The sequence below is a fragment of the Sciurus carolinensis genome, chromosome 5 (genome assembly GCF_902686445.1).
Source record: "Sciurus carolinensis chromosome 5, mSciCar1.2, whole genome shotgun sequence".
NCBI classification, from domain to species: domain Eukaryota; kingdom Metazoa; phylum Chordata; class Mammalia; order Rodentia; family Sciuridae; genus Sciurus; species Sciurus carolinensis.
Window position 1 is genome coordinate 125,089,188 of NC_062217.1, and position 26,197 is coordinate 125,115,384.

General features: G+C 40.6%; 2 protein-coding genes across 6 annotated transcripts in view; one reads left to right on the top strand and one right to left on the bottom strand.

Annotated features, from left to right (window-relative positions):
• Nucleotides 1-17,221, top strand: part of Vcl (vinculin) — a 103,628-nt gene extending 86,407 nt beyond the window's left edge. For 2 of the 4 annotated variants that reach the window (XM_047553712.1, XM_047553713.1), the window contains exons 15-22: nucleotides 1,500-1,608; nucleotides 2,737-3,039; nucleotides 4,156-4,280; nucleotides 5,878-6,063; nucleotides 8,963-9,166; nucleotides 11,102-11,305; nucleotides 11,690-11,794; nucleotides 15,012-17,221. In XM_047553712.1, coding sequence (XP_047409668.1) covers nucleotides 1,500-1,608; nucleotides 2,737-3,039; nucleotides 4,156-4,280; nucleotides 5,878-6,063; nucleotides 8,963-9,166; nucleotides 11,102-11,305; nucleotides 11,690-11,794; nucleotides 15,012-15,158 — 1,383 coding nt within the window. In that variant the 3' untranslated portion in view covers nucleotides 15,159-17,221. The remainder of the gene's footprint in view (nucleotides 1-1,499; nucleotides 1,609-2,736; nucleotides 3,040-4,155; nucleotides 4,281-5,877; nucleotides 6,064-8,962; nucleotides 9,167-11,101; nucleotides 11,306-11,689; nucleotides 11,795-15,011) is intronic. The other 2 variants (XM_047553714.1, XM_047553715.1) reach the window with 1 other exon arrangement.
• Nucleotides 17,222-17,251: 30 nt separating this feature from the next.
• Ap3m1 (adaptor related protein complex 3 subunit mu 1) overlaps nucleotides 17,252-26,197 on the bottom strand; it is a 28,999-nt gene continuing 20,053 nt past the window's right edge. The window contains exons 5-9 of one of the 2 annotated variants that reach the window (XR_007108822.1): nucleotides 25,608-25,741; nucleotides 22,507-22,714; nucleotides 21,006-21,150; nucleotides 20,387-20,551; nucleotides 17,252-18,664 (exon numbers count right to left, since the gene is read on the bottom strand). Coding sequence is in view for 1 of the 2 variants with exons in the window: in XM_047553716.1 (XP_047409672.1) it covers nucleotides 20,451-20,551; nucleotides 21,006-21,150; nucleotides 22,507-22,714; nucleotides 25,608-25,741 (588 nt within the window). In the remaining variant the exon portion in view is untranslated. Of the gene's footprint in view, nucleotides 18,665-19,643; nucleotides 20,552-21,005; nucleotides 21,151-22,506; nucleotides 22,715-25,607; nucleotides 25,742-26,197 lie in introns of those variants that run through there. The other variant, XM_047553716.1, reaches the window with a different exon arrangement.

Sequence of the window (26,197 nt, forward strand, 5' to 3'; positions counted from 1 at the left end):
ACAATGAATTATATAGTCAAAGTATAGCTAGTATGTTTGGGAGCAAAGGAAATTGAGAAAAAAGAAAACAAACTGAATAGGAATTAAAGTTCTAACGGGTAATAAATTTCCTTTAAAAATCAGTTCAACATGATTTAGTGTGATGTTTGTGCTACTTCTATTCACATTATAGAAAAATTTTTTTTTCATTCATTTATTCAGCAGATATTTATTAAGGGCTTGTAATACATAGGGAACCATATTAGGCTTTATAAATCTATAATACTGACTTTCATGGGAACTTGTGGGGAGAAAGAGGGAAAATAGCATGTCTCACTAATTATTCAACTTTTGCCTATGTTGCATGTTAGCAAATTAAATCCATATATTCTCTCTCTCTCTATTTTTGTGGTGCTGGAGATCAAACCCAGGGCATTATGTGCTAGGCAAGTACTCTACAAGTAAACTATACCCTCATCACAAATTAGACCTTCCTGAAAGATTATATTCATCCAATTAAAAAAAAATTATAAAATACAAAACGTGTAACTTTATTGAAAAACTCTATAAAAATGTAACATAAAAATCATAAACTTTTAGCTGAGTATGGTGGTACATGCCTGTAATTTCAGCAGCTTGGGAGACTGAGTCAAAGGATTGCAAGTTCAAAGCCCGCCTCAGCAAAAATGAGGCGCTAAGCAATTCAGTGAGACCCTGTCTCTAAACAAAATATAAAATAGGACTGGGGATGTGGCTCAGTGGTTTGAGTGCCCCTGAGTTCAATCCTCGGTACCAACCGCCCCCCCGCCAAACAAAACAAAACAAAAAACATAAACTTTGAGTATAAAACAGATTTCTAAAAGAGAGAAACGGAAAACTAAGCTTAAGTTACTACCTTTGGAAAAAATGAGAACTGACCTTGAATCCTCCCTGACCTTGAGGTTTGGTTTTCTCACCTGGGGAAAATGAAGTTAACAAACCTAATGGACTGCTTTTACCATTAAAAATATGCATGTGTAGCCTGTATTTTACTAGATACTTAGTAAACATTATTTTCTTCTTCCCCAAATACTGTCACTGACTAGTCAGGACCTCTGGAGCAACCCACTTAAATTTTCTGAGTCTTGGTTTTTGCATCTGCAAAGTGAGGGATTACATAGATTGTCAGGATTAAGTAAGAAATGGTTGTGAAAGCACTTTGTAATTTTCTTACCTCCTTAAAATCAGGCTACAGGAGCCGTGGCGGTGGCTCTGTGGTAGAGTGCTTGGCTGGCACACATAAGGTCCTGGGTTTCATCTTATATATACATATCTGGCCATTGACTGTAAAACCTTTGTGCAGAGGGTCCACTCCGGGGAGCTGTATATGAGACCAAACCTATTATGTTCAGCCTAAAAAGACCTGTCAGTTTTTGGCTTTATGGTGCCATCTCTTGGTGAAGAGGAGAAGCTCTCATTGCAGATTTGTAATTTGAGTATGAGGGTACTGTGGTGTTGAAAGCTTGTTTTGTCGTTGTCAGGTCATCTCCGCTGCACGCATCTTACTTAGGAACCCTGGAAATCAGGCCGCTTATGAACATTTTGAAACCATGAAGAACCAGTGGATTGATAATGTTGAAAAAATGACAGGTAGAGTTGTGTGTAAAGTTCTTGTCTGACCCATGAGGAATGAGTTCTGAGAAACCCAAGCAGGACTGGTTCTGTTACTCCATTGTAATTGGATAAAGGGACAGTCATGTGCTCAACAGTGTTCTTGGCCCTGATTAAGGCTGCTGAGCAGTGGTGGCTTCTCATTCAAGCCTTGCGACTTTGTCTGAAGAGACTCTTTGAGTCTCTTTTATTTCAGTGCCACCCTCCCAGTGTGATGTTTATTGTTACAGCTCCTATCTTCTCTTTGAATAGTGCCTTTGCCCGGTCTGAGGCAGAGTTCAGTTTCAGAGGCTGGGAGGCGGTGTTTGTGGATACAGTGAGTGTCCCTGTCATTTTCAGCGGGTTCACATTTCAGGGAACCACAATAGGTACCATTTAATAGAATTTGTCTCAGAGTTTCCTCCAACTTATCAACTACGTAGTTTAAAAAAAGAAAAAAAAAAAAAGAACCAACCACCAACAAACCTGCATCTGTACGACTGAAGTAGCAAGTAGCACTTCTGAATTTTCTTCATTCTCCATTCTCTGTGGAGGGAGAGATAGGAGAGAAGGGAAGAAATGGAGAGTGTAGGCTCTTCGTTGTCCCTGCAGAACCCGCTGACAGGGGTCTATAGAAGCCAGAGATGAAAGTGGAGCTCCCGCAGTGTCTGAAGAGAGGTAACAGAAATAAGAAACAGGCTTTTAGGGTTATTGGAATCCTCCGCGTGGCTCATCTTGGGCACTGCATGCTGCCAACAACCAACAGATGGCTGGGGAGTGAGATGGGAAGGGAGAAAATGTTATTAGCAGATAATGTGGTGATGTGGTGATGGTTTCAGACACATCTTGGTTTCCTCCTGATGTCTTTGCATTTCTGTTTGTCTGGGGTGGATACAAGGCACGGTTGGTATAAATGTTGCAAATCCACATAGCCTACCTGACTGTGTCCTCACATTTTTCTACAGTGGTATTTACCTGGAAGCTTTTGATTGTGTAGGAATAACTTTGAGCTGAAAGAGAGAATTCTGAGTGTTGTAATTTGTCCTGAGAAACAAATAGAAATGAGTGTTTTGGAGTCTCTTATTCTTCTAAAACAGAAACTAAATTCCATTTCTGTTCTCCTGACAGGGCTGGTGGACGAAGCCATTGATACCAAATCTCTGTTGGATGCTTCTGAAGAAGCAATTAAAAAAGATCTGGACAAATGTAAGGTAGCCATGGCCAACATTCAGCCTCAGATGCTGGTTGCTGGGGCAACAAGCATTGCGCGTCGGGCCAACCGAATCCTGCTGGTGGCGAAGAGGGAGGTGGAGAACTCTGAGGATCCCAAGTTCCGTGAGGCTGTGAAAGCTGCCTCTGATGAACTGAGCAAAACAATCTCCCCTATGGTGATGGATGCAAAGGCTGTGGCCGGAAACATTTCTGATCCTGGTAAGCAACAAAGCATGGTGGTGAGATAAGATGCACCTCACAACCACCACATACAAAGTCCACACACACTTGGTTTGAGAATACTAGGTTAATCATTTTCTGTCCACACCTCTGCGGTATTGGCAGGTATGTAGATATCTTGGTTCAACTTCACTGTACTTTCTTAATGTTGTCTGGCTAAACAGTTCCTAGCCCTGTTCAATCATTGTTTTGGAAAGTTCTCAAAAAGACGACTGATAACCAATTTGCTATATGTATATGGAATATATAACCTTATATATCACTGGTGTAAATTCTCTTGTACTTTTCTTTGTAAAGCATTTTCTTTTTCTGTCAGATATGGAGGGCTGAAGTTAGCCTCTGATCTCTTAGGCCCTCAAGAATCTGGGTTTTCTTCAGCTAAATTTTGATCATATTTTCAGTTCCACTGAAGCAGAGTGTAATTGGAGCCACTCCTTTGGTTGGAATCATCTGAATTCCTTCCTATTTTGAACACCCAATATATCTAATCTCATTTGTGAGTAGGATCCAGTGAGAGAGTGGGAAGGAAGCTCTGGCCTATCCATCCCTGGCCCAGGCAGAATCTTTCTGGTGTTCTTAGCCCACCATCATGAAAGACATAGTTGGTTCCCTTATTGGAGTTTCTAATATTTTGAGGATTCCTAATTCCAGGTGGCTGTACACCAGCAGCTCAGCATAAGGGTTAGCATGCCGAATGCCAAATAGAGCAAAGGAGTAGGGAGAAAGGTGAGAAGGACTCTGGGGAATGTGTGCCCAATCTGAAACTGACGTCTCTCACGTTTGCATTGGGCAGATGGTTCTTGACTGTCTCATCTTCAGAGAGGTGATGGGTGCCACCCGAGGCCAGAGTGTTCTTGCCCAGGAATCTCCTGATTGTCTGTTAGTTATCCAGTCAGATGGCACCCTGCACCTACTCTTTTCAGGGCTCAGGGCAGCTGACTCGCCCTGCCTCCCTTCCCCTTCAGTCACTGCCCATGAGGCTTACTGGCAGTTTTACATTCAGCTTTTGTTAATAGAAACCAGTTCTTCTGCTGGACAGACAGTGCTTTGGGGCACTGACCTACCCGGCTGAAAGTGAGAGTATCCTATGTTTAGGCCTGCAAAAGAGCTTCCTGGACTCTGGATATCGGATCCTGGGAGCTGTGGCCAAGGTCAGAGAAGCCTTCCAACCTCAGGAGCCTGACTTCCCACCTCCTCCACCAGACCTTGAACAGCTCCGTGTAAGTAAAGTCAGAGAGATGGGGAGAATTGAGAAGCAGGGTGTTGAGAATGTAGCAAGAGAGAAGTAAACTATTTTAGAGTTTCAAGAATCAAGTGGCTTGTTTTAGCTTTTACTTGAACTTAAGTCAGAGGCAGATCTTCATTTTTATTCTTAAATTTAGTGGAGTCATAATCCAGTGCTTGTATGTGGGTCTCTGTGGTACTGGCCTCCTGTGATGGGGTGATCCTGGAGGAGAGGAGCTGACTTTGGTAAGCATGGAGGTAATGAGTGATGAGGTGGTGGGCTGAGGTCAAATCCTCGCACAGCTTGTGAAGAAATTTCATGTGTTTCCAATTGTTAATGGTGTTTAGAATTTTGTATAGGTTCTTTCCCTTACTTTTATTTTTTCTTGTTAGTAGCAAAAGTAATATATACTTTTCTAAAAAAGTTTTTACCCAGATGTAATTTAAAATCTTTTGGGCTGGGATTGCAGCTGTGGTAGAGCATTGGTGTAGCCATGTGTAAGGCATTGGGTTTGATTCTGAGCACCACATATAAATAAATAAAATAAAGGTCCATTGGTAATTAAAAAAAATCTTTTGATACTGGCAGGGTGTATCTAAGTACCATGAATATATTACCCATGATTTAGCAAGAAGTTCAATGGGTAATATCTTGCAGGTACAAAGCCAAGAAAAAGAAATAGTGATTATATTTAGATACTTACTTGAACTAACATTATTGGAAATACCTTGATGTAGGGAATAGCTTATCAAAGCAATAATTTGATTTATTTATTCTCTTTGATTTATTTCCCCATATTTAATATCAGTAGAATATGTTAAATTGGTCAAAGACAGAATTAGATGATTGTGCATATAGCTGAGGAGTAAATATTGCTTCCCCAATTGCCAACAGTTCTTTGTTCTTTTTTTTTTTGTTTGTTTGTTTTTTTTCCCCCCTCAGTTGTGCTCTTAGTGAGTGATTAAGGCTGACAGGTGGAGATATTCGTGGGGAATGACTGCTTATATCATCAGTAGAGTCATGACATTAAGAGTCAGGATCTTGAACTGAGGATGTGGTTCAGTGGTAGAATGTTTGCCTAGCATGCACAAGGCCTGGGGTTCAATCCCCAGCACCACAAAATAAATGAATAAAAGTCCTGCTAATTAAAAAAACACAACAACTAGGTTCAAAAAAAAGTTAAAGGAAAAAGGAAAAAGAATCAGGATCTTTAGAGATCATTTGAGAGATGAAGAACCTAAGACCTAAGGGAGAAGTTATTTGCCTTTCAGCTATCCCTTCATAGACCTTGACCCAGAACTTAGAACTTCGATCTTGTGTGAGGATCATCTTTGGGAATCCTTGATCTGGTGGTGTTGTGTATGCCTCCCTGGGATATGACCACCACAGTTAGCTGTTTGTGGAGGAAAAAAAAAAAAAAAATGATTCTGTTGAGATTGTAGTAGGTGGTCCTTGTGGCTCAGTGTGGGTGGTCTTATTTGAAGTCAATGTGGGTGGCTTTTCTAGAGATGCTTTTTAGAGGAAAGAAAAGAATTCTAAGGGGGAGTATTTCCTAGGGTTTTACTTACAAACCTGTTTATTCTCTTTCTTAGCTGACAGATGAGCTCGCGCCTCCCAAACCACCTCTGCCTGAGGGTGAGGTCCCTCCACCCAGGCCCCCACCACCAGAGGAAAAGGATGAAGAGTTTCCCGAGCAGAAAGCCGGGGAGGTGATTAATCAGCCAATGATGATGGCTGCCAGGCAGCTCCATGATGAAGCTCGTAAATGGTCCAGCAAGGTAAGTAATAAAGCTTTTTGTCAAGAAAGGACGTCTTCTGAGAAAGGATGAAGAGCCAGGCACATAGCCCCGGAAGAAGAGACCAGATGGAGTCACTGTGTCCCTCTGCTTTGGTTCCTATGTTGCCAATAGCATGTTCTTCTCCTTACCTGTGATTTACTGAGATGTTTCTGATGCTTGATGGTTTCTCCTTCTTGTAGCTCAAACAAAAGCTGGGATGCCTGTGGTTTGAGAAGAAGGTTCTTTTCTTCTTTGTCCTCTAGAATGTCAGCTGCACTGACCCTGGACATTTGGGGTCTTTTAGAATTTGCTTATCTTTCTTGTTAAATATTTTCAGATGTTCCATTGCTAATTGTCGGACCTCCAAATACAAAACTGTCTTTTGTGGGCTTTGCTACAGCTAAATGAAATGTTTGCATTCGCATTAGAAGCAGATAGATTGGTATTAGATGCCATAGGCTTTGTTCTTTCTCAAAATCATCCTACCTCTCAACTCCAGACAGCTCCAGGCTCACTCCAGCTCAGTGTAAATATTATTGTGGTGGATAAAAACCTGGATGCCGCAGTAGTTATGCCCCATCAATCACTTGCCTTTTTCCCCCTGAACGATGATGAGTGGTAGCTCTTCTAGATAAGAGCAAAATATTTTTAACTTTGCAGTGAAATGTAGTTCTAACTTAGTTCTAAACTGTTTCTAATTCAATCCTATATTTTTATGTAGTCCCCAGGGACTGCCTACACCTGTAACTGACCTTGGATTTCCCCCTCCCCCGCAAAGCTGGGAAATTAACCTTGGTTTTTGTTTTTTGTTTTGTTTTTGTGGTGCTGGGGATTGAACTCAGGGCTTTGTGCACACTAGGCAGGCACTCTAGCATTGAGCTATATACTCCAGCCCTTAAACTTGGTTTTTAACTCTGTGTTTTTCAAAATGCTTAGCCGTGCACTCCTAAGAAGGAATGGAGACTTTGGAAGCGTTCGACCTGATCTTTGCAATTATTTATAATGATAGCTCTCCAATTGGGGCATGCATACCCCTGGGACCATGTGGTTGATTCCCTGTGTATAAAGAGAGTGGCGAGTGTGACAGCGAAAGTTGATTTTACTCAAAGGAAATGTAAATTTCATTATAATTCAGATGCATTGTGCAGTTAAACAAAACATTAATAAAATATAAAGATGAAACGTAAAAGGGGCAAACAGTACTGGCCTGCATATTTGCCCCTCTCTGCCATTTATGACCAGAATACTTTAGGTCTGAGTGTCTCCTGAGGTCTGAGCATTAGGAGTTTGCTGACTTTGAGTTGTGTGAAGCCAGGAACAACTTGAAAGGTGTGTGTGTTGGGGGAGGAATATGTATTTGTGTGTCAATCTGTCTTTGTGCAATTTGTCACTCATCCCTAGCAGCTGTGAGCTAGCCTCTCTATTCTCTACAGAATGAGGATGAGTCTTGTTGAGACAGAGTTTAAATGAGAGGATTTAGATGGTAACTGAACCCCTTGTTGACCGTGAATTCTCCAACTTCATTTTCACCTTTTGGTGAGATAGTCATGTACAGGATGATTTTAAAGATTGATAGCAACTGCAAATAAAATTCTATACAAACTCCTACTTCCTTTTGGTTACAGATGTTTGATGTATAATACCTGTGGTCACTGTTCTTCATGTGAATGGTTCGACTTTATTAAGGCAATTTGTTTTTTCTTTTCTCCTCAGCCTGCTTTTCAGCATCTGATCCCCCTGTCTCCTCCTCAAATCTCTTATAATTCCCACCTCTAATACTAAATTCATGATCTTCGGTTCATGGTCCTTATTCTTTCATGGGTTCCATTTTGGGCTCCTGTGAAGGCTCTTCTGAGCTGAGCCTCATTCATTGATCAAGTTCATGTATTGTCGGTCTGTTAAGTCAACTTTGGGGTGAAAGAGAACCTATTTTGCAATAGGAGAGAGAGGTTGTATTCAAGGAGAAGCTTTTGGGATTGGTATTAGAAATGAATGTAATAAGATGTTGTGGAAGCTTTCTTAAGACTTTGGGGGCAGTGTGGGGGGGAGAGGGAGTGTGTGTGTGTGTGTGTGTGTGTGTGTGTGTGTGTGTGTATGTATGTATATGTATGTGTATGTGAGAGAGAGAGAGCATGTGTGCGCATGCCAGCGAGCTGATCTGACTCTGAGCGAGTTTTCCCTATAACAGGCCAGATAGGGCATTTTCTTGAGGTTTCTTACAGCTGGATCATTGTGGGGTACTTGATAAATCCTCTTCACCCACTGTTGTTTTCCTGTCTCTTTCCTAGTTTGGTGTTTGTTACCTTTGATATATCGTTTTTAATTCTGGAACTTTTAACTCCTGAAGGAAATGATCTATGTCTGGCAGCTGTAGAGCTGACCTGTCACTTCTTGTGTCCCAGAACAATGTAGTGACCATATGACCCAGCAAGGTGTTCATTTTCTTCTATTCAAAGCAATACGTGTGTTGTATTTACTTTCCCTCCTCCAATTCCTTTTAAACTACATAAACTACAATTGGGTTTTGCTACTCAAAATTGTTCTGACACGAGAAGTACATGTGGTAAGTTTAATTTTGGAGTAAGTGTATTAAAAAATGAATGTAGCTTGACAATTGATGCAATTGTCAACCACATTGCATCACTCATATCAATTTCCATATTTCTCTGGAAACCCTTTGTAATCGGAGCGAGACCCTTTTCTTCCTTCACCACAGGGTGACTTGGGCTGAGAGCTGCTGGAGTTGGACCTTGGTTCCTTCAACTCCTGGAGAGTATGCCATTTTCTTTCCCATCCTAGGCAAGCTTTGGTTACTAAACCAGCTGAAACTCAGTTTCCCAAGTCCTACTGCTCTTACTAACACTATCCCTGTTTCTCATCCTTCCTGCCATCGACAAAGCCGGGTATCCCAGCCGCTGAGGTGGGTATAGGAGTTGTAGCTGAGGCAGATGCGGTTGATGCTGTTGGGTTCTCTGTCCCCTCTGACATGGAAGACGATTACGAACCTGAGCTGCTGTTAATGCCATCCAATCAGCCGGTCAACCAGCCCATTCTGGCCGCGGCTCAGTCCTTGCATCGGGAAGCTACCAAGTGGTCTAGTAAGGTACTGATTAGCACTCCCAGTTGGGGACTACTCCAAATGCATCTGGCCATGTGCAGCCTTGACACATTGCATCACTCATGATCTGTGCGGGTCCTGTGAGTCTGAGCAGGGTGGGTATCTGTCTGTCTGCACCTTGTTGTTAGGACTGGCTTCACAAGTTTGGTAGGTCTGCTAATGCCAGATTAATTGGATTGCACTTATGTTTGGGGGATAAAGAGAAATGGGGTCACTTTTTGAAAGGATTCCTTTTCTTTCCAATTCTGTGACCCTTGTTGGAACTTTAAATCTCTTGGGAAGCCGTGGCTGCATCTCTCAATGACTTCTAGGTCAGGAGCCATTGTCAACCATTAAGGGATCCCCTGACCTGACCATTGAGCTTTGGCCCCTACTTCCTGCCCCTGATCACTCACTGATGGATGACTCAGGCAGAGTTGATTAGGGTGAGAAGCAGCTTTATATTGCAGGGTCTCTGGAAGGACTGCTTACTGCCCTGCGCTCGGCTGTGCAGCAGATGCTGGCCTTGATGGGAGCCCACAGGGATGAGGCTTCACTGACAGCTTGCTCAGGTTTCTCAGTGGGCGGGGTAGGAGTGGAAAACTGAATGCTCAAGGCCACAGGCTAGGTAGCAACAGAACTTCAGCTTTTGGGGTTGAACCAAAATTAGTTTTGGGAAAAAGAGCGGGTGGTACTGGTCACTATTTCCTTTGAAGGTGGCATGTTGCAAGAAGAAAGGTTTGAAGAGTGATGGATAATAACTAACCCTGGCACTACACTGTCTTCTAACTGAAGTCATGAAATTCTGAATGATCCTAGGTCTGTGCTGGAAGCGGTGGCCCAGAGGGCCTCATCTGATACACCCCTCACCTCATGGCTTCTTCCCCGATGTGTTTTCTCCAACCTGTTTGCTGCCTGAGACGTCACACACCTTCCAGCATAAACAATTAGCCATTTCATGGTGTCTGTCTCTCACAGAGCACCTTGTCGTGGCATGGTTTGTGTATGCCTCACTGCATTGCTTATAAATTGAAAAGCATGAGGGGAGAAATGAGTGGGGCCTGGCCTTTTAAAAATAATGTGGGTGCTGTAATTTTAGGTTGTTATGGGCATAAAATAAATTACTTGTATATATCTTTATTATGACCCATGAAGGTTTTAGTGAACCAAATGCCAAATGTGAAATAAACTGCCATTAATTAGAGTGGGGTTTCTGATTCCTTCTCCAGCATTCTCTTAGCTGAAGGTTCCATTAATTGGAGGCTTCACGTTAGCTGAAGGGACTGAAAAATTGATTTCTTGACGTTTTTACATGTGAAAGATTAAAATGACACATTATTTTCAGGCTGACAGGACAAATGAGACAGTTGAGGAAGGGCAGGAGCAGATTGGATCAGAAAATTATGCTCCCTTCTCCCCAGCTGTGAACAGTCACTTTGGATTTTAAATTCTAGTGAAGTCGTGAGAGTCCTGGTAGCTATTTGCAGCCAGGGTAAGGATGAAGAGGATGATTTCAGCATCTGGAAAGGCTCCTCTGTATTTTTCCTCTCTGGCCAGTTCTACTGCTTTCTCTCCTATTACAGAATGAAAATGCCTGTTTCACTGATTCCTTGGCCCTGACCCCGTTTTATTGACACTATTAACCAGAAGATGCTGAAGTGCTTGTTCAGTGCCATGCCTGGGGTGCACATGTTGCCCCTACAGACTAATATCCAAGTCTTCCTTTTCCAGTCAGGGGATTCTCTCTCTCTCTCATCAAGTACCCTGCCTCATCCTTTGTGTCTGCAGTGCTATCCATATTATGAACTGTCCTTTTAATCCTCTTCTCACCCTTCCAGAGGGCTGCTAGAGCAGCAGGCTCCCTCCTCTCGTTTTTCTGCTCCTTCCTTAACTTGGCCAGTGTGTGGGCAGAGCTCACACCGTGTCTTTGCTTCTCTCTAGGGCAATGACATCATTGCAGCAGCCAAGCGCATGGCTCTGCTAATGGCTGAGATGTCTCGGCTGGTAAGAGGGGGCAGTGGTACCAAGCGGGCACTCATCCAGTGTGCTAAGGACATTGCCAAGGCCTCAGATGAAGTGACTCGGTTGGCCAAGGAAGTTGCCAAGCAGTGCACAGATAAGCGGATTAGAACCAACCTCTTACAGGTACTTGGGAAAAGAGGGTGTATGTGTGGCAGGGTGGGGCGGGGAGAGTTTGGGAGGAATATGAAGGTATGAGGGAGAAGCCGCAGAGAGAAAACTGGGTGAGTAGGGAAAATGGAAAAGTATTCATGGGAAATAGGAAGTATTCATGTGAGTTTGGGAAAGACAGACTCAAGAAAGTTTATTTCTTAGTCAAAGGAAAGATTTGAATGTGTTGACTTCTGACAAAGGGACTGGACTGACCCCAGGGAGAAAACAAGTGTTTTGTTGTAATTTGAGTGCCTTCTGTATGCCAGTCCCTGGAAATACAGAAGTGGATGTCCTGTGCCCAAGGAACTTGTGGGCAAGACAATTATGGACACACACCAAAGTAAACTTTCTTTTTAGGTATGTGAGCGAATCCCAACTATAAGCACCCAGCTCAAAATCCTGTCTACAGTGAAGGCCACCATGCTGGGCCGGACCAACATCAGTGATGAGGAATCTGAGCAGGTATGTGTTTGCGGCACTGGGTTTCTTACTAGAAGCTTCTGTGCCATTTACTTTAATTCACTTTTAAAGACATTTTACCTCTGAATGAAATAGTCAGTATGGGGGATGAATTCATACAACTCACTCTTTTCACGAGGAGAGTCTTTGTTAGATGCATCAGAAATTTGGCATTGGAAGTAAAGCACTTGGGCAACTTGTGTTATTTTATAGATAGGAAACTGAGGCACAGGGAGATTAAATGGCTGAAAACACCATGCATCAGTGCCAGTTAGGACTCTGTTCAGTTCTTTTCCCTCTTATAACAGGCTTGGCTCTCTTAACACTTCCACTGCCTGTTCACTCCCACTCACTGTGTCTTTTTTGGGCTGGAGAGAATTGTCTGCCTTCCCATTCTCTGGGTGATTTTCCAGCCTTAGGGGAATGAATAATGCAGGTGTGCAGGAGTATGAGGTGGTTAGGCCTGTTCAGAGGCTGAAATGACAGCTCAAGGAGGTGCTTCTCTTACACTTTCTTCAAGTTTCTCGGAGAGAAAGAAGGATGGGGGGAGGGTTCTCTTTAAGTTATGCTTCTTGCATATATCTTAGCAACTACTTCTTGAGAGTTTGTCCTATTTCTTTGCCTTGTGAAATTGTGGCTTAGATCTTTCAGAAGACTCTCATTTGCTGGGCTCAGTGGTGGGTACCTGTAATCCTCGCAGCTTAGGAGGCTGAGGCATGAGGATAGCAAGTTTATGGCCAGCCTCAGCAACTTAGCAAGACCCTGTGTCAAAACAAGAAAGGGCTGGGGGTAGAGTGCCTCTGGGTTCAATCCCCAGTACTGAAAACAAAACAAAACAATTCATCCTCATTTGAGTACCCCTTCCTCTCCTTATTTCCCCTCTGGAAGGTCCTGCTCTTAGCCAGGTTCCCAGTTTCTTCTTTTGATAAGGAGCACATCTCTGTTGCACTGCCCAAATAGGGCTTATACATGGAGTATATCAGGTGTTATGGGAGTTAAGAAAAGAAGAGACACAAGTCTTGCCAGGCATGGTGACATGTACCTGTAATCCCAGTGGCTTGGGAGACTGAGTTAGGATTGCAAATTTGAGGCCAGCCTCAGCAGCTCAGCAAAGTCCACAGCAACTTAGTGAGACCCTATGTCAAAATAAAAAATAAAAAGGGCTAGGGATGTAGCTCAGTGGCAGAGTGCCCCTGGGTTCAATCTGCAGCACAAAAGCAAAACAGAACAAAAAGACACAATCCTTCCCCTTGGAGAACTCACAAATAATTTAGAAGACAGTCTGATCTCTACACCAGAAAACAGAGGGTAGGGGCACTATAGACGATATGAGAAGGCTCTTCTTCTTGGTTCCATTATTGCTGCTTCCACTACCATATTCTAATCCAATAGCTCTCCCAAATCAAGGGAACTGTGTCTTCACCCCTAACTCCCACATATTCTAGGTAGGATTTGGGCATTGGGCTGTTTTCCTGTCATGTGATCTCTTCTGCCTAAAGGTGGGAGAAATTGGGGAAGGAAGGATAAAATTCAAAAGATTCAGGTCTAATCATTTAACCAACAAAAATGTGTCTTGGGAATAGCTACTCTGCTCCATTAAACTGTCTAGTAGGCCAAGTGTGGTGGCACATGCCTGTAATCCCAGCTTTGGGAGGCTGTGGCAGGAGGATCATAAGTTTGAGGCCAGACTGAGCAACTTAATGAGATCAATACAGGACTACAAGTCAGAAGTCATGAGTCCTCACCCTGATTCTGTCATGTAAGTCTGGTTGGCAAGTCTCTAGACCTCTCTGCTCATGAGGCCTTTGGTTGACAAGTGAAAAGAGTTTCTGATCAGAAATTCAAGACCAGGGCTGGGATGTAGCTCAGTGGCAAAGCATCTGCCTTGCATTCACAAAGCTCTGGGTTTGACCTCCAGTTCCAAAAAAGACAAAAAAAAAAAAAAAAAAAAAAAAAAAAAAGAAATTCAAGCCCATAGTTATTTCTCCCAGAATCTGTGACCCCTTTGAAATTTCATGCATAAATTTAATACATGTGAACATTTTTCTGGGGAAAACCCACAACCTTCATTTAAAAATAGTTAAGAATTACTGGGTTAAATAATCATTTAAGGTTTCTGACTTTATATGAGCAGAGTACCAACAAAATTCCATTCCTATGCATTCTGTGTTTGGAAGATAAACTTTGGAGTTCCATAGATTTATAAAGTGGTTGGTTTTTTCATTTGGTTCTCTTCCCCCATTCATTAATTGAATATTTATGAAATGCCTCCTATGTGCCAAGCACTGTCCTAAGCACCGGGGAACAACAGTGAGCAAAAACTGACAGAGGGGCTGGGGAATGTAGCTTAGTGGTAGAGTGCTTGCCTAGCATGTGCAAAGCCCTGGGTTCAGTCCTCAGCAACACATACACACTAAAACAAAACAAACTAGGGCCAGGTGTGGTGGTGCATGCCTGTAATCCCAGCAGCTTGGGAGACTGAGGCAAGTTCAAAGCCAGCCTGAACTACTTGGTGTGGTCCTAAGAAACTCAGTGAGACCCTAAATAAAATATGAAAAAGGGCTGGGGATGTGGCTCAGTGGTTAAGCACCCTGGTTTCAATCCCTTGAAACAAAAGAAGACAAAACAAACAAACAAACAAAAAACCTGATAAAAATCTCAGGCCTCCATTATGGAACTTAAATTTTAGTGTGGAGACATAAACAAGCAAACCCCCAAACACAATAATCTAGGTAAAGCTTACAGTATGTCAATGAGTGATGATGGATTCTATGAAGAAAAATGAAAGAATTGGAGGTGAGGAATATTGAGAGTTGGGGAGGTGGTTCGTGAAACAAAATGAGAAGGGCAGGCCTTACCATGGCATGGTGACATTTGAGCAAAAAGATCTGAAGGACACCGGAGGGGGAACCAGTGTTTACTTAGGGGAAGATTATTCCAGGTAAAGGGGATAAATATCAAGAGTCTGGAGGGAGGAATGCACTTGAAGATAAAGAAAGAGTACAGACTATAGGCCATCTGAGGGCATGGTAGAAAAACCAATGATGGTCTGCTTTGGGCTCCTTTTTGGTTATACAGCTAATCCATCAGTGATGTGAGTGAGTACAGGGAATGGCAGGGGAAAGTGTGGTCAAGTGCAGTCCATTCTTGGCTTAACACTATTTTGGAGACAGGATTGCATCAGGGACTACTGTAACAGAGAGCTCTTCTTTCTTGACAGGCCACAGAGATGCTGGTTCACAATGCTCAGAACCTCATGCAGTCTGTGAAGGAGACTGTGAGAGAAGCAGAAGCTGCTTCAATCAAAATTCGAACAGATGCTGGATTTACACTGCGCTGGGTCAGAAAGACTCCCTGGTACCAGTAGGCACCCAGCCAAACCTGGCTGGTACAGAAACCCCTACTGAAGAGAAGAATGATCTTGAGTTCCAGGAGCCATCTGGAGTTGCTGGGGGTTGAAAAACCACATCCTGGCCTAATATATCAGAAAGGAATGGGGGCCTCTTCACATTGCAAAACATTTATACTCTTTGTCATGGACACTTTGAAATGTGTCTCCATATAAATTCTGTCTTCTCAAACACAGTTAAACTCATGTATACTCTATCTCAATAGGCAGACTGGGTTTCTAGCCCATGGACTTCACATAAGCTCAGAATTTAAGAGTAAAAACACTAGCCAGACACCCTAGGGGACATTTCCCTCTCCCTTCCTTTTCACTAGCCTCCACTTTCCCCTTCAGGCTCCTACGACCCAGAGCCCAAGCAAGTCAGTTAAGAAAATCACTGTGCCTCCAAAAAATTATCTGGGCTTTCCACGTTGCTGCCGACCCTGCCTGCCTTCCCTGGATTGTGCTACCTGGGTCCTTTTCAGAAGTGAGCTTTGCTGCTGCAGGAAAAGGTGGCCTTTGGGGGGGGGCCAACATATTTGGCCTGGACTCATTTCCTCTCATCCTCAATTTAATGCAAGTTTCCCAAAGAATAAAACCAGAATTCATTGTCAGGAGAAAAATCACAGAATCACATGATTCTGTCTTTACTATGCCCTTGAGCAATGTGCTAGGGAAACTTCTTGTCCCATGTCCTGCCTCAGCCTGCCCAGGTAACCATCCCGTGAACACACTGTGTGTCCTGGTGCTGTCTGCCACTAGAGGGGCAGAGTAGCCAGGGTGTGGCCCTGCCCATCCTCCCAGTGGGGTCCTGCCCAGGCGTTCCATGCTTTGTCACTGCCTACAGAGGTCTGTGCTGAGGCCTTATCATTCATTCTTAGCTCTTTTGTTATTTTTAAGCTGAAATGCTGCATTTAATTTTTAACCAAATCATGTCTCTTATCCTGGCTTTTGTAGTCTTCCCCTAAACCCTTTCCAAATAAGGTTTTAAATATATGTAGGTGTTCCTTCTTTTCTTTTTTTGGAGACGGGGTCTCAGTGTTGCCAAGCCGGGTCTCAAACTCCTGGGTTCACTCCTATCTTGGCCTCCCGACATGTTTACAGACATGTTTACTGTGTCTTGGCTTTGTAATTTTGAAAGATCCTTTTTAATCCTTTTGAAATTCAGCCCTAAGAATTAGTGCTCACCCTGTGAGATTGTCTAATGAAAAGGCAATTCTGTTAAAAGACACTTCTACCTAAGGGACAGTGGTATTTGCAGACTAGAACTTGGGTGCTTCTGGGAATAAATCAATGGTAAATACTCCTAAAATTCCTACCTCCCTTCAACCAACTACAATCAAGACCCTTTATCCTCTCCTAAATACAACTGTTTAAGAGAGTAATAAGTATAATATTTAATTTTCACCATAGTAAGTTTCCTATTAGGCAAACTTTTGGCAACTTTTCTTTTTCTTTTCATACTTATTATTTGCCGTCTAAGCATTCTCCAGCACATAAACCATATTTCTTTCCAAACTCAGAATGAAGAAAGTAAAGGAGTGAGACCCTTTGTCTAAATATGCTTCCCTTTCACCCCCAATGTGTGTTAGATCCCAACATCAGATGTGTAACACTTGTCTTAAGGTGGTCCTGCACACACGGGCTACCTCTGTTTCCTTTAACTGATAAAGATTATTTTAAGGCCCTCAGCATATTTGTATAGTTGCTTACCTGATATAAATGCAATATTAATGCCTTTAAAGTATGAATCTATGCCAAAGATCACCTTTCATTTTACTAAAGATTACTTAGAAGAAATAAGAAAAATATTTGCTCTTCAAGTTCTTCCGGTGTTTTGAGACACTGGTTTATACTTTATGCCAGATGTGCTTTTTTCTAACAGCAGTGCTCAAGACACACTGAAGAAACAAACAAATCCCTGAATGATAGAGGTGTCACCACTTAAAAAAAAAAAAATTTGTAAGCTAGGATTTGTTATATGCAAGTATTTTCTGCCTCCTTTTGGTTCTGTTTAAAACAATAAAATGCATTTGTATGAATAATGCTCTAATGATGGATGTTATTTTATTTAGTAAGAATTTTTAGGTCAAGTTTTTCCTTTATTTTTGAAGAATAGCCAACAAAACTAATCCTCAAAATCTGGAAACTAAAGATATTTATTTAATCCAAGTGGAAGAAGTAGAAATCAACAGTAGTATATTTACTTAACAAGAATCTGTGTGATAAAGGACAACTTTGGGGATTATGTATTAGAAGTGACAAAGGTTAACAAGGCAGAAAGCAGCCAGATAATATGGATCACTCATGGTTGAAGTAGTCTTTCATCTTAGAAGAGTCTAGTAGGAGAGACCATCACTATCCCCTAAAAAGCGGAAGTTATTAAATATGCAGGAGTATCACAGGTCCACTGTTAGTATTCTAAAATCCAGTATAGAAAGGCTCTCAAGGACCCACCAAGGCTTTGAGGCAGAGCTAGCTTTTGGAGACATATTCCTCGTCTTGTTTAAGCCCTGACCAAAACAGTACTAGTAGGTTCTTGGATAGAGCTGTGACATAACAGTTTTTGCCTGATTTTTTTAGATCTGCAAAGGTTATCATTAAAGGGTGATACTTAGTGTTGCTAACTCATTTATCACTGCTTTTATCACCTACAAAAGCTTCTAACCATACAGGCAGAATCCAACCTGCTTGAATTAAAGGGAAATGTCCAAGACTACTAATTAGCTCAGCAATCTCTAACACTGCCTCATTTCTATTTACCATATGTTCACTGGTGCTGCCTTTCGGCTGCATTATAGTTAGTTGTTTTTACAAATCATTTGCCTCTATGGACAATAAGACCAGCATATTCCAAGGGTGGTTCTGTAGCACCATTTAAGGAATGCACCTATCAGATGAATGCCCTCTGAATAAAATGATGGGTACTTCATCATGCAGAAACTAAACATCTATTTCATTTGCTCTTAGGGTATAGTCCCTTCAGAACCTGGAAAAAGGGAATATTATGGGATTAGTGGACCTCTGTTCTTGGTAAATATTCTAATAATACTGAATATTCTATTGGTAGATGCTAGTGATAAAGAAGGGAATTCTGAATGGCTGTGAACATACTAAGTTAAGGAAAAGAGGACATGAAAGTGCTTTGTAGCAACCTTTACATCATATGTGATGATACAGAAGAAAAACTGATCATGTTCGGCCTGCTAACACTTGAGAACGTTGAATTAACAGTCAAGCTTAAAAAAAAAAAATCAACTTGTTGCTTTCATCTTTGTTTATTGACAGTATAGTCAGAGTTATTGAAAGAATTTATTGGACTCTATCAAACTAATAAATACAATAATTTAATTGTAGAAGGAAAAAGTCTACTTGGACATTTTAGCAGAAATTGGTAGAGGCAAGGGACTCTTGGCATACATTCTACTTGGATATAAGAAGACAGCACAGAAGGAAAATGGTACGGTGCAGTTATGGACGGTGTTCTGCAGAAAGAAAAGGAAATTTTTGATGGCTCTTTTGAGGAAAGAACTCTAAGATAATAAAAACAGGAAAAGCAATTGAATAAAACAGTATCAGATAAAGGGAATAAATATTTGGCAACATTTTGACTCTAGCTGCCAATCTGAGATTGGTTACTCTAGAAATTCATAAGCTGTAAAAAGTGCCAATGTTACTATATGAAAGGCAGACTGGATGCCCTAGGCAAGCAAAGGTAAGAATGCTTCTGTACAATGGGTGCACCAACTACCAGCACTTGATAAAATAAATGGGGTGAGTACAAAATATCCTTAACATGGCAGGGAAAAGAGAGTTATAATCTGAAACAATTAAAGAAAAAAAGACTGGAGCCACAAGGAGAAGAAAACTAGTAACATAAGTGAGAATAAGAAAGAAACAGGAAGAGTGAGCACATAAGTTTTAACTTCTAGCATCCCTCCACTTCTTCATATCTAATGAGGCAAAATAACTGGGCAAGGACTACTAAGCCAGTGAAGCTGATGAAACGGTGACAACTCTAGACTGACTTTCCAACCATGATGATCAATATGGTATCAAAAATGTCACTAAGAATTTAGTTTCTGTCTCAATAAGGTTCTTCCGTGTACTTTTTTCAGCATAGCAGAAATATTAAAGTACTGCACTGACAATTGTGACAATAGTTTTATGAAGGAATCCATCATAATAGCCTTGACATGCACACAGTATGAAATGGAGTTCCCTCAAAAGAAAAGGATGGAGTCAAATTCAACCCTTTAAGAACAAAAGATAAAAGATCAAAAAAGAAAAAACTTAATAATGAGGCAGATACATTTTCCTTCTCTTGCTGAACAAGGGCATGAGGCATTTAGGTTAACTGGGTTAAGGGATGCTGGATAAAAAGCATGAAGATGGCTAAGGTTTCATGTAAGTTTCTCCTTTCTACCTTAATTTGCTTAAAAGCACAAACATTTATGCTTGTAATAACTTACTGAAAGCAAAAGTATGTTCCCTTTTATTACCATAATAAAGCATTTGCCCCTTTGATACAAATGATTTTTACTGTGCTAACAGCTGAACCGGTGGCACAAAGTTGAGATGGTATTGACTGCAGCAAGGTCCCTGTAAATTAAAATCTGAGGTTTACATAAATATCTTATTATAAAAAATACAATACCAAGTACAGTGAGAATGGAGCATGGAGCAGGAGTGCTCCCTGCCAGGGCCATGTGGAAGTGGCTTTTGCTACAGTGCTTGCTTAATGGCACAAGTGAAAAGCTGAATAAGGCAAACACTTGAAGAGGCAGTTTTTGTAAACTTCTTGGGTGGGGGGGATTTCCTCTGTTAGGACAGATAAGGACTGGGATGGCTAAGATCAGAAGGTGTGACATTTGCCTGCACCTGACACATCACATCACTGATGAAGACAGTTCCTGCTGGATCAGACCAATTCACCTGCTTTAGGAGAGAGCAAGTGAGGTTATCAGTGTAGTCTTCTGCCTTTCCTGTTAACAGTGTGCAGCATCCAGCTGGTACCCACCTATGGAAGAAATCACCTCCACGATCTTCCTAAGTGAAAAGATACAAAATAAGCTAAGTCATTAGAAAAGATTCCTTAGCTTAAAGCTCCTTAAGAACCCTATATCAATTACTAAGTAACTCTGTTAGTGGTGTGTAGCTCAACACAAATGCTTTATCTAGAATATGTATTCCCGCCCACTTGGTACCTAATAGTAAATTGTAATGACACTTGGAAACAAATTGATCTTGTTGAGAAATTTTGGCCTCTTCTCATGTCCTCACTTGGAACTTTCCAGCTTTCGTGACATATTTGACTCCTTTAAATGGCTTATACTTCTCCCCATACATGTCCAAGCGGTTTACTTTTAAGCCTGTCATAAAGAATGAAAGAAATAAATTATTATAATTCCAATAATAATATAGCACAATATATGTTGAGCAATGGGCACTATATGGTAAATCTGACACTAACAAATATCCCTCCCACTATTTAGAAGCAATGTCTCTTCTATAATACATGATTTATTAAGCCGTGAAGGTATGGATTTAGTGGTTGTAAATATCTTTAAAGTTAATTCTGCTTCTACGAATATGAATGACTCTTGGTGCTTAAATGAGAGTGGGGGTGGGGGTGAAGGGATGCTGTGTGAAATAAGGAGTTCTAGAAAGCCCTTTATTCCCAGAGGCTGGCCCTCTAGTACTGTGTAAGAGGCAAACTGAAGTTGTTCTTTCTATAGTGGGAAATGTTCGTTACTTTTCTAAGTGCCTAATAATTGAGCTCAGAAAACTTAATTACACTTAAACACAAGTAAAACTTATCCTTACCTGAAATAGCAAGCTGCTGGATCTTGAACTGTATGTTGAGGCTTGGATTCTCTTCTGGCTTGGGTGCTCCAGACTGTAAGTTTACCAGCCCTTTAAGACTTGGAAGCTTTTGTGGAGTGATTTTCCCCACATCCCATGTTAGTACCTTAAAAAGACATAAAAAACAAACAAATCAATCAACCTCAACCATGTAAGACAAATGCTCAAGGAAAGGTTCAAAGACACCATAAACTTTTATATGAAATGAAGCATCAGTACCTTGGAAAAACAAGAGACCTGTTATCCACACTGAATTTACCACTAATTAGCTCTGATTCTGAATGGTGTGTAAGGGTAGAGAATTAACATTTGCTGAGCATTTACTTTTGAATACAGCACTGAGCAGTATTCTCATGTTGTCTCATAGAAGCTTGTGGTTTTGTCTTCTATTTTAAGAAAATTAAGGCTCAGAGAGATCACATGATTATCCACGGTCACACAGGTATTTGAACCTAAGGCTAACTGACTTCAAGTATTCTTTGAATTATACTGCTTTCATGGCTTCTCTCTGGGTCTGTTTCTTTTTCTGTAAAATGAGAAAACTGGTATTTTAAAACTTGTAGCAATAGTATCCTTTGTTCAAAAGAAGCTCAATATATCAGATGAGAAAAATGAAGCTTTTATGGTTGAAGCTGGGGGCTGGGGAGCCAAGGATCTGGAACTTCCCTGCTCAATCTTATAGTCTCCAGTATTCTCTGAATCCTCAGAACCAGGGTTAGATGATCTTTAACATTCTGACTTTATTAAAAATAAACCTTTTAATTTATCAGGCAGTTGATTGACTCTGCTGTTGAAAACAATCATTTTCTACCCAAGTAGAAAGATGACAGAATAAAATCATCTTTTGGAATTCTGCTAGAGGAGTGTGTAATTAGGGTTAGGAAGCAACTTTGTTAGCCAACATCCCCTGTGGAAAACATATGACACTTTTAAGTTAGAAAGGTAGAAACAGTCTTTATGATCAATTTCTATAGAAAATGTGACAATTACTAACTGTATTATCTTCTTTTTAAAAATACTTTTAGTTGTAGATGGGCACACCTTTATTTTATTTATTTACTTTAATGTGATGCTGAGGATTGAACCCAGTGTCTCACGTGCTAGGAAAGCACTGTACCACTGAGCTATACCCCCATCTTCTTATGTCTACATAATATTTTTCTCTCTTTAAAGAGTTTTTACTTCTTTTTCTCTAGATAGTGGAGTGCGACTCTGGATTATCCATTGGCGTGTAAGTACAAACTGTGAAAGAGGACAGAATGAGCCTCATTCTTCTGTTCATCTACTCCATGGTGGATGTAGGATTCTTTCCACAGTTAGCAGTAGAAGCACAGCACAATATTATCTTCAGGTTTTACAGGAACTTTCTTTTAAATAAGACACTAAACACTCCCCCCTCTAACCCCAATCACAAAATAGATTGCAGAAACACTTGCTCACTCTTGATTTGAAGTGGCTGTACCTTGGTGACTGGATCAAATGTATAGCTTCCTTGTGTTGGTGTCAGGTTCATATTCAGCACAACTTTTGGCATGTGAACTGTTACTGTAATTCCTTCAATAGTTTTCCCCATATTCTGCTTTGGTCCAATTGTTATATCAAATCTGCCACAAGAACTGTTCTCCTTAAAGCTGATACTGTGTTTCACATACACTGGTATTGCCACTAGACTGAAAAGAGAAAAAGACAGAAAAGCACACATGCATACAATTAGTGGAGTGGTCAAGCTCCAGAAATGGACTGAAAAACCTCAGTCCAGAGTATTCTACCCTGCCTCCAACTCCACAATAGGGCTTTACACCTCTAGAACTGCGGATGCTACATCTGCACAAGGGAGAGTTGGGTACAACATGTTTTCATACCAGTGTGCTAAGAACTATGAGTTCTCATCTGTAAGTATACAAACCAAGACAGAAACCTGAAGTTTAATTACTGTATAAATAATTTAGGCAAATGGTTCTAGTTTAAAAAAAATGAATTAAGATCCTATTGAAAAATAATTTTAAATTATGTATAACAAAAGACTTCCTATGTAATAAGAGTCAAGAAACAATTCCTCTGCCTTTTGAGTCTTATGTTACCCAAATGTTCTACCTACACACACACACACACAGACACACAGAGTTTTATATGTATATATATATATATTTATATATATAAAATGTGTTATATATATATTTATATATATAAAATGTGTTTTTTATATATATATATATATATATATATATATATATATATATATATATATATAAAACGTATGTGTGTATTTTTTTAAAATTTTTTTTATTTTTTGCAGTCCTGGTGATTGAACCCAGTGTCTCACATGTGAAAGGCAAGTTTTCCACCACTGAGCACTGATCCTCAGCCCCTGCTATGCATTTTTCTATTTCTGCTGCAATGAGGATCAAACTCAGGGATGCTCTACCACTGAGCTATATCCCCAGACCTTTTCAGTTTTTAATTTTGAGATAGAGTCTTACTAAGTTACCCAGGCTTGCCTTGAACTTGGAATCTTCCTGTCTTAGCCTCCCAAGTTACTGTGATTTTACAGGGGTTAGCCACTATGCTTGGCTTCAGTCCCTCCTTTCTCATATTTTCAAAGGAGAAACTAGCTACAGCCTATAATGTTAAACCATTTCTTTAAAATTCAGTGCAGACAGCAAAGGAATCAAGAATGTGAAGAGAGAGCCTATAAAATGGGAGAAAATATTTGCCACCTGTATCTCAGAGCATTCATCTCCAGGATATATAAAGAACTTAAAAACTTAACACCAAAGAAACAAAAAACCAATCAATAAATGGGCAAAGGAACTGAGCAGGCACTTCACACAAGACAAATAAATGGTCAACACTTACATGAAAAAATGTTCAACATCTCTAGCAATTAAGAGAAATGCAAATTGAAACTACACTGAGAGTCTATCTCACTCCAGTCAGAATGGCAATTATCAAGAATACATGTAACATAAATGTTGGCAAGGATGTGGGAGAAAAGACACACTCATACATTGCTGGTGGGACTGCAAATCGGTGCAGCCACCCTGGAAAGCAGTATGGAGATTCCTCAGAAAACTTGGAATAGAACCACCATTTTACCCAGTTATCCCACTTCTTGGTATATACTCAAAGTGTGATGGCAAAACCAGACCCGGTTGTGAAATGAAATTGCAAAAATGATATGGTAAGAGACCAATGCCTGGGGAAGAAGTCAGTTCTCCTCCCTTCTCTCTGCCTTTCTCCAGGAAGCCTAATTAACCATGGAACCCTACCTTTTGGATTGTCAATAACTGCCCTAAGAGTCTGACTACTTCCTCCTGAAATGTAATAGATGTCTGTGAAGAGCTGTTTCTTCTTATCTTTTCTGTGAGCATGCTTTATGTTAGAGAACCTACACAGGCCTTCAGCTGCATAGATGAGGAATTTTTTTTTTTTAAAGAGGAAGAGCCCCAGTGATAGGATGGGTCTAAGATGACATCAAATAAACTTTAAATATTGTGAGAAACTGTGAATCAGGACTCAGAATTTGGAGGTTTTTTCCCCCTCTGGGACTGCCGGCATAAAATGAAGTTCTCTCTGAGTGCTGCTTGCTGCTTCTCCACCAATCTGTTTCCCTCAACAAAGGGACTTAAAATCAGCATACTACAGTGACACAGCCATATCAACGTTTACAGCAGCTTAATTCACAATAGCTAAGGTACGCTTCAACAGATGACTGGATAAAGAAAATGTAGTATATATACGCAATGAAATATTACTCAGTCATAAAAAAGAATAACTTTAAGACTTTTGCTGGTAAATGGATGGATCTGGAGACTATCATGCTAAATGAAATAAGCCAATCCCCCAAAACCAAAGGACAAATTTTCTCTCTGATATGCAGTTGCTAACATATAACAAAGGTCGGGGGAGGGAAGAATGGATGTTCAGTGGAATAGGCAAGGAGAATGAAGGGAAAGGTGACGGGATGGGAATAGGAAAGACAGAATGAATCAGATATAATTTTCCTATGTTCATATATGAATACACCACTAGTGAAATTCTACATCATGTATACCATAAGAATGGGATCCTAATTAGAAATGTTATACTCCATATATGAATAATATGTCAAAACATACTCTACTGTCATGTATATCTAAAAAGAATGAAAAATAAAGTAAAAAAAAATTCAGTGCAGAGAAGGGTTGACTTGAAGTGGATAAAAGTTAGGGAGTAGTCTGAGATAGGTCTGTCTCCTGTTGGCTACTAAGTTTATAGAACATGGTAAAATTATGGCACCAGTTAATGGTTTTACCCAAGTTACACATGATCCAAAATGTTTACTCTTGGCTACAGGTTTTACTATAGTTTCATTTATTACTTCTCTACACTCTTATATTCAAAGTACACTGGTTATTTTAGGCATATATTTTCACCAGTTCTCCTTGTGTCTCCTGGTGAGCTACAGTTAAAGTGAGCAAGAATGAACTCAAATACCAAACTATCCAAATGACACAGGGAAAGCTGAGTTCTAGTCAATACACTGATATGTGATGGAAGATTTTGGTTGATGCATCGACATACTTTTGTGAGCTGACGCGGTATGATATGAGTCGGAAATTTCCATCTGGAGGAATAAATGACAAAACTCGTTCAGATTCCCAACGCTTGAATCGGATGCAGGGGTGGAAACTGACATCATCGAGAAGCCTTGGGTTCTGCCAGAAAAACAGAAGACAACCAAATACACAGAATATAATGAGTATGGCCATGCTACTCATATAGTATGAGAAATTAGCATGCTCCTTAAAAAAAAGCAGTCAAGTTTTGTAATGGTTTATCATATCCACATCAACACAAACTTACAGCTTCACAATGCTTTGTAGTTTGCAATTTTATATGTATTATATTATTGTAATTTAGTAACTATGAGAGAGAAAAAGCAAGTAGTATTATTTCCATTCCATAGGAGAAAAAAACTAAGATTCAAAGAAGTTAAGGTCATCCAGGCACAGTGCTTTATGCCTATAATTCCAGATACTTGGGAAGAAGAGGTAGGAAGATTACAAGTTCAAGGTCAGCCTTAGCAACGTCGTGACACCCTGTCTCAAAATAAAAAGCAAAAAGAGCTGACGATATAGGTCAGTTGGTAGATCACCCCTATGTTCAGTCCC